The following is a 12,425-nucleotide window of genomic DNA, read 5'->3' on the forward strand; positions in this document are numbered from 1 at the left end:
TTTGCTTTCATCGAAATATCTTTTTTACATACTAGGTAGAAGCAATTTAACAATACAAAATAGCTACACACAGTGTGTTCAAAATATTCAGAAATGCAGATTTAGAAATGCGACCATCACTTTTGTTATGTTTTTTTAAATACTTAGTGGTCCAGCTGCAGCATATACTAACTGAGTTCTACATTTTAGGGCTGAAACCCTGAGGAACCTGTAGGGATAACTGTTTAGCACTGAGCAGAGTTGAGTATGCACGTGCTCCCAGAGTTAAAAACTAAACCAAACCAATTGAAAAACAAAAATCCCAGTATCTTTTGAGTATTTACTTGTAATCACAGGCTTTCCCAAAGTATTAGAATGCCTTATACCTTGGCTATTTTACTAGAGTAATGATTTAGGCTACTTAGTACAGTCATTTTGTTTAGAACTTGATATAAACAGATCTTTTTTGCTTTTCAGAAATTATTAAGCTCTGCTGGTGCCACAGCTGATGCTGCTTCAGTTCCAGAGGCTTCTTCTGGTGTTTGTAGCTCTTGACAGTGATACTTCACTTTCAGTGGTTTGCCAGGGTACCAGACCAAGTGAATACGACAGGGAATCATCTCCTGGGAAATAAGAGTTCTAAAATATTATGATCTGCAAAAACTTCTGGTTTCAACAATTCTATATACCATTTTGTTTTACCTGTGTTGAGAATTCATGGAGTAGAACAGTATAATCAAAATCAATTGCATCATCATTTGTTTTCTAGAAGAAGAAAAAAAGTGTTAGTGTTCAGAATATGGAAGGCTTGTCTTATATCAGTTCTTGTTTTGGATGGGTGCATGGGTGCCTTCAATCACCTGCCCTCTCTTTGTAGCCTCATCTCCTTTGGTGGTATCCTGCATCAAGATGTGGATGTTGTGGATTCTTACTCTGCCACCAAGCCATGAAAATATAGTAAGGTCTTTCTGTCCCTTTTCTCTTTAATATTTATGGGTTTTGATGGAGACTAAGCTCTATGAGAATAGGGAGAATCTTTTGACAGCCTAAGGGATCTACATACTGTATATGCACCTTGAGCTGATATGTAGCCCTGATATGCCAGGCAGTAAGACAAAGGGGAAGGGCGACCAGGATTTCTAGAAGGACACCATGGGCCACGTTCTGTGCTAGGCACTTTATACATATTTTCATGGAATTCTCCTGTCTTGCAAGAATATGTATTATGAGCCTTGTTTTACAGTGAAGGCAACTCGAGGTTACAGCTAGTAGGTAACAAATGGGGATTCAAACCCAGATCTACTGACTCCATCACCCACATCCTTCATGCTTTACCACACTGCTTCTAAAACCAGTGCAATTTACAGTAAGCAGGCCGTCTCCCTCATCTCTTTTATTCACTTGATTTCTATAAATTTTACAAGTGACTAAACCAATTTCCTATTTTCTTTTTGACAGTAATTGTTTTGGGAGGAAAGGTTGGGAGGCAGAAGTGTTTATCCCTTTACTAGTAAAAATGGAAAAGAAATTAAAAAGCTAATTTGGATTATGATTTTAATCTACCAGGCTTTCACTGAGACTACTTAAGAATATGAAAAAGCAAAAAACAAACAAAAAGGACTGATATTTTGTCTTCCCTTTGCTTACATTGATGAAGATTTTTATAAGCCATGAAATTTCCATCAGGTGGAGAGGATGCTAGAGGGATAAGATACAAGAGAGGGCCTGGATCAATCAGAAATTGACTGCTTTTCTGTGATGCTTTCCATCATTGGGTAGGTTTCCCTTCTGCCAGGTAGCATGAATGGTGAAAACAAATATCCAAAACACAGGCTGAGAAGTCCAAGAATTCATGAGGGAAAATTTAGTGTCATATATAAAGGAACACTTTCTGGAGACTCCAGTTATCAGCTGGGCATTGCTAGGTTTGGGGGTGGATTTAGACTCTCATTTGGTGACGATCTTGACCTTGGACTGTACTGACACAGCTGGCTGCTGTGCTGTATAATTTTTGTCTCAGACTTTTGAGCTTGCACCATTTTTCAAGGTCTGTTTTATGTGTATATCTAACAGTTAAAAAATTGGTCATAAACTTTTTTCAGGACATTGCCTCTTTTTGTTTTTGAAAATAACATTTCTGAAGGAAATTATGGCAGTCTCCAGATTTTAGGCAAAAAGGAAGAAAAGGCTTGAAGCAAATGATGGCATTCCAAGTCCACTGACAAACTTCTGCTCAGTGTTACCCATTTTTTAATAATCCAGAAAAAAAAACTGCATTATAATGCTTAGACACCGTCTACATTTAAGACCTTCCTCAATAAAGTTATTGAAATACATCTTACATTTCCATTTTTATAGATTCTTCCTCTTCCAGGAGGAAGCACCCTTAGACCAAACCAAAAGCAGGGCTTATTGAACAACCACAGCCCAGACGTGGCACATCCCAGCCTGGCAAAGTATCCAGGGTGCACTGCCCATACCAAGTAAGGCTCTGCCAGGAAGCCATCATTTTTAATATTATTCAGAAATAATCTCCTTGGTTTCTGTTCAAATCATCACATATGTCAAATCCTTACAGTCCAAACTGATGATTTACTGTCACATTTTTCTGATAACTCTGCACTTTAATCTTCCTGGAGAGAGACTCAAGTGTTTGGCTTCCTTATACTTGTGATCCACCCCACCCCTACTGCTCCCCGTCTCCCCTAAAAGAAATGATCCCTAGCAGAACGAGGGTGCTTTTGGTGGAGAATAAATAGGGTTAGATTATTAATATATGCTATCAGAAGTTTTTTTTTTAATTGAAGTGTAGTTGATTTACAGTGTTGTTTTGGTATACAGCGAAGTGATTCAGTTTTACATATTGTTTCCATTATGGTTTATTACAGGATATTGAATCTCGTTCCCTGTGATATACAGTAGGTCCTTGTTGGTTATCTGTTCTATACAGAGTAGTTTGTTAATCCCAAACTGCTAATTTATCCCTCCCCACCGCTTTCCCCTTTGGTAACCATAAGTTTGTTTTCTATATCTGTGAGTCTATTTCTGTTTCATAAATAAGTTCATTTGAGCCATATTTTAGATTCCACATATAAGTGATATAGTATGGTATTTGTCTTTCATTTAGTATGATAATCTCTAGGTCCATCCATGAAGCTGCAAATGGCAAAATTTCATTCTTTTTTATGGTTGAGTAGTATTTTATTGTGTGTCTATACCCACCTATGCATATTCTTTATCCGTTCATCTGTTGATGGACATTTAGGTTGCTTCCATGTCCTGGCTATTGTAAATAGTGCTGCTGTGAACATGGGAGCACACGTATCTTTTCGAATTATGGTTTTATCCAGATGTATGCCCCGGAGTGGGATTGCTGGATCATATGGTAACTCTATTTTTAGTTTTCTAAGGAACCTACATACTGCTTTCCAAAGTGGCTGCACCGATTTACATTCCCACCAACAGTTGTAGGAGGTTTCCTTTTCCTCCACACCCTCTCCAGCATTTATTTGTAGATGTTTTAATGATGGCTGTTCTGACCTGTGGGAGAATGTAGTTGTGATTTGCATTTCTCTAATAATTAGCAGTGTTGAGCATCTTTTCATGTGCCTGTTAGCTGTCTATATGTCTTCCTTGAAGAAATGTCTAAGTCTTCTGTCCATTTTTTGATTGGGTTGTTTTTTTTTTTGATATTGAGTTGTATGAGCTGTTTGTACATTTTGGAAATTAGGCCTTTGTTGGTCACATCATTTGCAGATGTTTTCTCCCATTCCATAGGTTGTCTTTTTGTTTTGTTTATGGTTTGCTTTATTCTGCAAAAGCTTATAAATTTGATTAGGTCCCAGTTGTTTATTCTGCTTTTATTTCTGTTGCCTTGGGAGACTGACCTGAGAAAACGTTGCTATGGGTTACATCAGAGGATGTCTTACCTATGTTCTTTTCAAGGAGTTTTATGGTGTCATGTCTTACATTTAAGTCAAAAGTAGATTTCTTAGCAGAATAAATAAGGTAGATACGATGGTTTCTGTAATGTACTGTTGGCCAATGGGGGCCTCTAGTTAGGGTGAAGACTTAGGCTGCCTGACAGTGATATGCTGCAGGTTAGATAGTTTGGGGTGCTGATCTGGTAACTGATAAGATTTGGAACAATGCTGGAAAAGTAACAGTTACTTTTCTCAATTCATATTAAAGGCTAAGGGTGTCAGAAAAGTCCTTATTCATTATTTTTTTTCCTAGCCAGCAAATATCTCCCCTGTCCTTGGTTTAGTCCTCATGGCCTGGGAATGATATCTGTTCTTCAGTTCTAAGGCAATAACCGCCAGTAAGATGGGTTTTATATTTGTATTTCAGCTCTTTCTTAGCCTGCTCTTCTCTCAGGCTGTGTTCATGTGAGGCTGTACTTCCTTACACCACTGGATTAACAGGTGAGTTTATCCCTGAGTGTAGAGATTCTCACCCAGAAAGCTTTTGGAAAAAACTATAATTCCTACAGTCTCCTGAGATACCTTGGTCCACAGGGCACCTCTAGTCACTCCCCGCTTCTCTGTCTTTGCTTTGTCAGCCCTACCATCCTGCTTCTAGTCTCCAGGGACAGTCCCTAGATTTTCTTAGTGACTTTTTTAGAAATTGTTGCTTGTTTTGTTTGTTGCATCTTTTTCTGAAAGATCACAAGAATCTTCAGTGGCCACCAAATAGCAGAATTTGTAAATCTACGTGGGTATGTGCATGCTTTTATTTACGAGAACTCTAACTTCAGAAGCTAAGCAGGGTCGGTCCTGGTTAGTACTTGGATGGGAGACTGCCTGGGAATACCAGGTGCTGTAGGCTTTTAAAAAAAGAGAGAATTCTAATCTGAAATGCATATCAACCTTAAGCCAAATTTCCCAATTACTTCTGTATTTTAGATGCTTCAATAAGCTTGTTGATCCTCATTTCATAGCCTTAAGAGAAGTGATTTGCCTTAGGTATGCAGCAAGTCAGTTGCATATTCAATTATTGTTTATCTAAAACCCAATCACCACAGGGTAAAAAACTCTAAAAGTCCCACTTCCCCTGCATTTTTATTTTCTTAACTCTACAATTATGTTTGTCCCCACTTGCAGGCTGGTTGAGGGATATTAATGGACAGATGATGGTCATCGAAGACAGGCTAGAATGAATGAGAAACAGGGCTGCTGTTTTCAAACCACCGTATGTCCTGGTGGTTGCTTAAATGACGTGTCATGTACAAATACAAAAGAATGGAAAAGACTGCCATTAAAAGATCCTAATTTTTTCTCTTGTCTCTGTTGCTCTATTCCTACTGAGTTTTCCTCTGACATTCATTAAAATTAGTTCTATTATTTTGACACCATTTTCTACACTAAACAAAAAATTTCCCCTGACTTCTCAGTTAAAGTAAAAGCCTTTTGTTGAGGATATGATTGTCTTGGTAGATGAGAAACTTTTTACTTAGCCAAAGAATTAGTGCTGTATCCTGACTCCTAATGTAACAACAATCAATTAAATGGTCATTTCTATTAAAACACACTCTATAGGGGAAGGAAATGTGTTCATTTCGATAAGTAAAGCAACTACATTTCAAACAGTTGTCTGCTGTACAGGTGACCTTTGGAAGGCACATCAAGCTATAACTGGCATTAATAATGCTGACTGGATACTAGGCAAATCCTTGTACTCAGAAGACACTCACTGATATCCATCCATGGTGAATCTACTGCTTCCGCCACCCGTGAAGAAAATATTTAGAAAACTGTACTTATGGTTGGCTCAGCCTGCCTCTCTGAGTAGTTGATACTGTTTACTCTAGAAATGCCCCCCTCTCTCCACATCACACTTGCCTGACAAAAACCCCACTCAGCCACCTCCACGTCCACACCCAACCAGCTGAGAGTCACTGGCCCTCCTCTAAATTTGTGACCACAGACCTTCCATGAGTGCTGTCCATCACCTCCTGTCTCACCCTCGCCCTCAGCTGGTGACTCTGCCTCATTTTTCACTGAGAAGACAGAAGGAGTCAGAATAGAACTTCCATAAGCTACCCCATGACACCTACGCTCCTACCAGCATGTGTGCCACACTTGTCTGCCTTCCTCCAGGTAAACGCTGTGCCCTTGTCCAGTCATCTCCTGGACTGATCTATCTCCTCAGAGATATTAACTCCAATAAGTCTCCCTTCTCTTCCCTACAGGTCCTACTTTGCCCCTCTCTACTGGATTTTCTCATCAACATAGAAATATGCTGTTAAACCGCCCCACCTAACAGTACAAGAGTAAACCCTCTTTTGACCCTGTGCTTACCCATCCTCCAGCCCTCCCTTCCTTTTGCTCCCCTTGATAGCTAAATTCCTTGAAAGACATGGCGTGTCCACGTGCTCTCGGTTCCCGAACCTACTCCAGTCAGGATTCTGCCCACACTGTGCCAGTGAGACAGCTCTTGATAAGCTCTCCATGGACTTGCGACTCGCCTAAATCTAATGGTCAATTCTCAGTCCTCATCTTCCTGGACTTTCCAGCAGCATTTGATACAGTTTGTCAGTTCTCATCCTTGAAACACTTCTTTTCTCATATCTCCACCCTCTAAAGTTAGAAGTATTCCAGGACTCAATTCCTATATAACCTTTCTCTGTCTACACTCATTCTCTGATCTCATCTACTCTCGTGGCTTTAAGAACCATCTATCTGGTGATGACTCCAGCCCAGACCTCTCCCCTGAACTTCAGACTTTTATGTCCATATGACTGTACAGATTCTCTGCTTGGTTATAGAATTTAGAATGCCCCAAATCAAGCTAATTTCCACCCAAATCTGTTCCTCTGTTGTCTTCCACAATCAGTAAATGAAAACTCTATCCTTCCAGTTACTCAGGCCAAAATCCTAAGAATCATCCTTGACTCTTCCCATTCTCGGATATATCCATATCTAACCCACCAACACATACTGTTGGTCTTTCAAAATCCAAACACTTCTCACCACCTCCACTGCTGCCACTCTGGTCTGAGTTGCCACCAAGCCTTGCCTAGGCTATTGCAATATGTTACTGGTCTCTCTGGTCTGTCTACGGTCTGTTCTCAGCACAGCAGCCAGAATGATTCAGTTGTAAGTCAGATTGTGTCACTCCTCTGCTGAAGACCCTGTAATGAGTAAAGACAAGGTGCTTCTAATGGCCTCCCAGGCCTTACATAAAAACTGATCCCCTCTGTCTGATCTCTTCTCCCGGCACGCTCACCTTGCTCACTCCTCCAGCCACACTAGGTCACCGCTGTTGCTCCAACCCACCAGCCACACTGCTGCCTCGCTTCCCTCTGCCTGATACTCCTTCCCTTCTGGAGGCACGGCTCACCCTCCCTTCTCTTAGGCGTCTGCACCAGTGTCACCTCTGCTCAAATTAGAGGGGCCTTACTTTAGACTAAAGTTTAATTCTGTCAATACCCTGCGTTCCCTTTTCTGTACTTTATGTTTCTCCACAGCACTTACCACCATTTGATACATATTTACTTGTTCATCAGTTCACCGTCTTTATCTTCTCTCACTAGAATTAGTCTCAATAAGGGCAGCTACATTGAGTTTTTTGTTCACTGGTATATCCTTAGTCCCCAAAACCATACCTGGCATTCAGATATTTATTGAGTGAATGAAACGCAATTAAAACTCTTTCCATGAAACTAGAAATTCACATTAGTCTAAGAACATTGCACTGGTTGCATCTCTTATGGTACAAGTTCATTTTGTTTTTCTTACCCACTGCTTCACACTGCTGAGCTGTGCCATGTAGTAGTGTAGGAACTGTGTTGTCTTTTCCCACATCACATAAGAGCTGCCCAGAAAAGCTAAGTCCCAGATGGGTCTCAGAGAGGGCTCAATATGTCCATGGCTATCTGAGGGCACAAAAAGTACATTCGTATTAAGACATTTTTAGGACAAAATTTTAGAAGTTTCAGTAGTGAAATAGGACTACATTATACAGAGTTTTACATGCTTCAGCTTGCCCTAAGTAAAGCTATTTGCTGTACTATATAAATGCAAACTAAGAGCTATGATGATACTCAAAGTTAACCTAAAATCTTTAATCTTTTAATTAGGTGGAAACATCTATCAGTTATCTTTTCCACATTACCTTTTGGTTTGGGTCTACAGTCAATGTGCTGGTCTTTGCCAGTCTAGCAAATGTCTTTGTCCTTCTCTGATCCTTGGAGTTAATCAGTATATTGGCAGCACTTTTTCTGACCACATGAAGAAATCAAGTGGGTTTTTCCTGGTGCATTGTTTTCAGAACTGCAATCTTTTAAATTCAGCAAACATTTATAAAAAAAAATCTACTTAATATCAGATATTGCTAGAGGTAGGGATACAATGACTAATAAATTACCTTTTGTGACTTTTAGGAACTCAAATTTTAGCAAGTAATTTATGAGCTGTTCATGGACCATCATTTATGCAATTTGAAGGAGATTCTTAGTCTGTATTAAAGTCCAGTGATCGTATAATACAATATGTGAGGAATACTAACAGCTTATGAGGAAATGAATCCTTCTTGGTAAAATAATCTTTCACGTAAATTCTGCTCTGTATTGGTAGGACTAGACTTGGCTGTTCTATAATGGTAGTCATTTCAAAAGGCATTCACTGATTGCTTGGGTGCTGTTAAGCGACACAAAGACAGACGCTACCCTCCACTTGCTGACAGGGTAGCAGTGCAGCTGACACCTGAAGAAGGAGGATCAGAGAGCTGAGGAGGCGCAGGGGAGGCGGAGGCTTCTGTGGGCTGAAGAGGGCGGGGAAAGCTTCACAGAGATGAGATCTGAGTTCAGCCTTGAATTCCTGTCGTGTGTGTGGCAGCAAGAGAGAGTGACAGGCTTCCTTCAACCTGTAGAGCCACTGTGAGTTTAACTTGTGAAATCAAAATGAGTTACCATAGAAGAAAAATTCGATATACAAAACACTGAATAATGAGGATAACTGAAAGTATGAATGCCAGTAGCACTGCTACAGTGTCACTTAAGACTGTAGCTGGTTATTCTCAGGTCCCCAGTCTTTTCTTTGATATGTAATATACTTGGGCTCATCTATAGGAAGTTTATGAATTCATTAGAAAAGGTGAAGTTTTTACTCATAATGAAAACCAGACAACTACTTTTTTAGGGGAAGAACAGTACGGAGCAAGGATATCCAAAAACGGATTAGATCTTCTCACGAACTGTAGAGAAAACTGCTCAACAGTCGAATACTCTGGGTTGTTTAAATACTGAATGGGATCTGCTGAGGTCTGAACTGGCTGCTCCAACATAGGTTTCGCTTTATCTAAAACTAAACCTTTTCAGTTTTAAGTAGATAACTTTATATATACAGGCTATAAATAGCACACTAAATTAGTCTCTGCTGAATTTAAAGTGACGAGAACTTGTAGATTTTGTTGATGAAAACATGCCCTCTATTAAAAAATATTTTTTGAAGCTTCATAGCAACACATCAAGTTAGATTGTCATAGAATGATCCTTAGGGCATAGAGGACTTAACTGAACACGATCCAGTTAACCTGCACTATTAAAAAGTGTCCAAAATCTATAGATCCTGTGGCAAATATTCAAAGAAAAGGTCCAGTGTGATTTCTTAAATTTCTGTTTTAAGAAGAATATATAAAACCCTATTTTCTCAACTAATGCTAAGGAGGGGACCAAACCCTAAATAACTGTGGATTTTAAGTATTAGTCATTGGCCCATTTATTTCAGGCAGTTAAATGAAAAATTCTGCTACATTGTAAGATTCTGAATTGTTCCTCATAATTCTTTGAAACAGGATTTAATCCAAGTTGTCAGAGAGCTATAATGAGAATGAGCCATGCTGCCAATAGAGAAACGCAAGGAACAGTACCCCAACCTCCGGGCTTTCAGAACATTTAGTCTCAGGAATGGATGGGACACAGGTGCAGCCAGGAATGGAGACCACAGGGCCTCCACGCTGAAAAGGGTCTATCACAGCCTCCAGGCAAATGAGTGAACGGAGAGAGAGAGAGTGGGACAGGAGTGCCGTGGTGGTCAGATGTCAAGCTTAATACCCAAGTGCAAGTCCAGAGATGACTTTTGTGGTTTTGGAAATTGGATTTGCCGGGAAGTGCCGCGTGTCAGCCGCTGCCTGCATACCCTGCTGAGTGCCGGAACAAATGGGCTCTGCTTCACTTCAGCTGAGTCACTTCAGAGGCAGGGCTCATTTCTTATAAGAGACGGCACCACTGCCCATTAGAGCTGGACCTAAAATGAGATCAGCTTGACTCCACTGAAGCCTCCCAGCAAGGCCCTGAGACAGTCGGCTAGCCCGGCTCTGGTGCGGAAGGCCGTGATGGGCACAGCGGAGGCCCTGGATGGGTGTCCCGTCACCTGAAGCTTCCAAAGCCACCACCAGAAATCTCTAGAAACCTCGGCTTCTCGACTCAGCCCTGAAAACTGCATCCCTAAGTGTGTGTCCTGTTGCAAAGACCTCCACCTCTTTTCTTTTCTTTTTTTTTAATGCGCATGGGCTTAGTTGCTCCATGGCATGTGGGATTTTCCTGGAGCAGGGATCGAACCCGTGTCCTCTGCATTGGCAGGCGAATTCTTAACCACTGCGCCACCTAGGAAGCCCTCCACCTCTTTTCTTTGGAGTCCAGCTCTTGCCCTGCCCCGCATCTGGGATGAGAAGTGGGCAGATTAAAGGGGCACAGATAGTTTTTGATGGAGTCCCTATATTGTACTGGAAGAGGAGAATAGGAAAAGGATAGTTCTGAATTTGTTTAAATAATGAGGTGTACCATATTCTGTAGTTGAATTAAAGTGCCATTTAGGGGATACATTTTTAGATGATCATTCTTTTTAAGATGTAGTAATGACATGCATTCCTGAATATAGAAATTCCAGATATTGGTACATACCAGGTATGCTGTCTACATCCAAGAGGTTTTTAAGTTGCTTCATGTGCTTGTAGAGCTGGTAATCCTCTTCTTGTCTCTTCTTCTTCTCAATGAGCCGAGTACATGTTACATTAATGGCTGGTCTGGGTTTCTCGTTCCTGAAAAACACTCGAGCAGAACATTTCCCCAGACGTTCCTTACCTTCCTGAAATAAAGATTTTGGAATTAGAATGGTTCCTTATCAGTCCCCACACACCCCAATGCACAACACACAAGATCAGGGCGTTCCTTGTACATTGCAGGTAGGCACTGGCATCCGAATGTAGTATTCTTTGCTTTGTAGAAAGTGATTTTTCTGCTCACAGCTGAACACAACAATCTTCAGTCTTTGCTGTCCCTTAAACTCCTGCTTTCTGATGGTGCCCTTATGAAAAGAATGCTGGGCCTCTTCCAAAGAAAGACCACTGACATCTGTGGAGTGCTGCTTGGCTCAGACCCCTGGGATAGGGGTACTTGCCTCCCTACTGTGGACCCACATAATGCTTAGTTGGCCCTCAAGCTGGCAAGCTTGAACCAGAAGGAAGCTGGTTCCCATAAACACAAATGACAATTATCTTCATGCTGCCTGAAGAATTCAGTCCCCTTATTCCAGTTTTACAGTTTAAGACTGAAGTTTAAAGAGGAACCTACTCCATGTCTCACAACTAGTAAGTGGTAAGCCAGGACCTGAGCTGTGTCTGTGTGAGGCCAGGGCCCCGGCTCTACGAGAACTCCATCTCTCTATTCCAAGAACTAATAGATCACCCAAGTGGGACTGATTCAACTACCCAGGTGACCGAGGGACGTCTGCTTGCACTCGTATTTAAATGTAGACACACAGTGTTCTCAGGTCTCCCGCACTTTCCAATCCAGACACACACGGAGCTGGGTAGCTGGATGCTTTAAGTAAACATCAAGGGTGCAACTCATTTCTGGGACAGTGCTTCTCCACCCTTTTAGGAAACTGATTCTTTAACCCAACAACAAAAACCAGGAAAATGCATGTTCACTCATACCATCCACTGGGCCTAGCATTTGAGGAAGTTCGTGGCCCTACTCAAAAACCCACCCATGGGCCTCTAGTTAAGAACTATTTCAACATGGCTGGTTGAGCAATTGAGTTCTTTTCACTTTTACAGTCATTTAAACTGGGTGGAGTCCCAGTTAAAACAACCACCAAAGAGAAAAAGTCCACAAAGAAACAAACCGTAATCAAAACTGGATCTGCTAAGTAAGCGCCCTCCTAGAACTAACACAAAACACTAAAACAGGCTTTCCAATGGGCAGTGTTTCCTCCTAGGAGTGCTGGTTTACATGAGAGGGAATTTCAGGGGTGCACTGAAATCCTAATCATAGGATTTTAATATAGGAAAACAGTGAAGGGAGCATTCGGGAAGAGGCTTCTCAAAGGCAGAAGAGAGGGATGGTACACAGGCTCTTTTGATGTCAAAACCGTTTCCAGGGAAGAGAAAAGGAAACAGTAGTGTCCCCTTTTGTTTTCCTTTCACCCCCAGACAGCTCCACA

At 41.1% G+C, this 12,425-nt stretch overlaps 1 protein-coding gene and 1 long non-coding RNA gene across 2 annotated transcripts in view; one reads left to right on the forward strand and one right to left on the reverse strand.

Moving 5' to 3' along the window:
• Positions 1-310: 310 nt before the first annotated feature.
• Positions 311-12,425, reverse strand: part of RARRES1 (retinoic acid receptor responder 1) — a 40,499-nt gene continuing 28,384 nt past the window's right edge. Inside the window, exons 3-6 of the mRNA XM_057740220.1 lie at positions 10,883-11,066; positions 7,719-7,855; positions 682-744; positions 311-602 (exon numbers count right to left, since the gene is read on the reverse strand). Coding sequence (XP_057596203.1) covers positions 453-602; positions 682-744; positions 7,719-7,855; positions 10,883-11,066 — 534 coding nt within the window. The 3' untranslated portion in view covers positions 311-452. The remainder of the gene's footprint in view (positions 603-681; positions 745-7,718; positions 7,856-10,882; positions 11,067-12,425) is intronic.
• Positions 599-5,244, forward strand: LOC130856040 (uncharacterized). Its single transcript, XR_009054418.1, has 3 exons — positions 599-2,462; positions 4,330-4,403; positions 5,082-5,244. It is a non-coding gene; the product is annotated as an uncharacterized LOC130856040 (long non-coding RNA).

The sequence above is a fragment of the Hippopotamus amphibius genome, chromosome 6, assembly GCF_030028045.1.
Source record: "Hippopotamus amphibius kiboko isolate mHipAmp2 chromosome 6, mHipAmp2.hap2, whole genome shotgun sequence".
NCBI lineage: Eukaryota > Metazoa > Chordata > Mammalia > Artiodactyla > Hippopotamidae > Hippopotamus > Hippopotamus amphibius.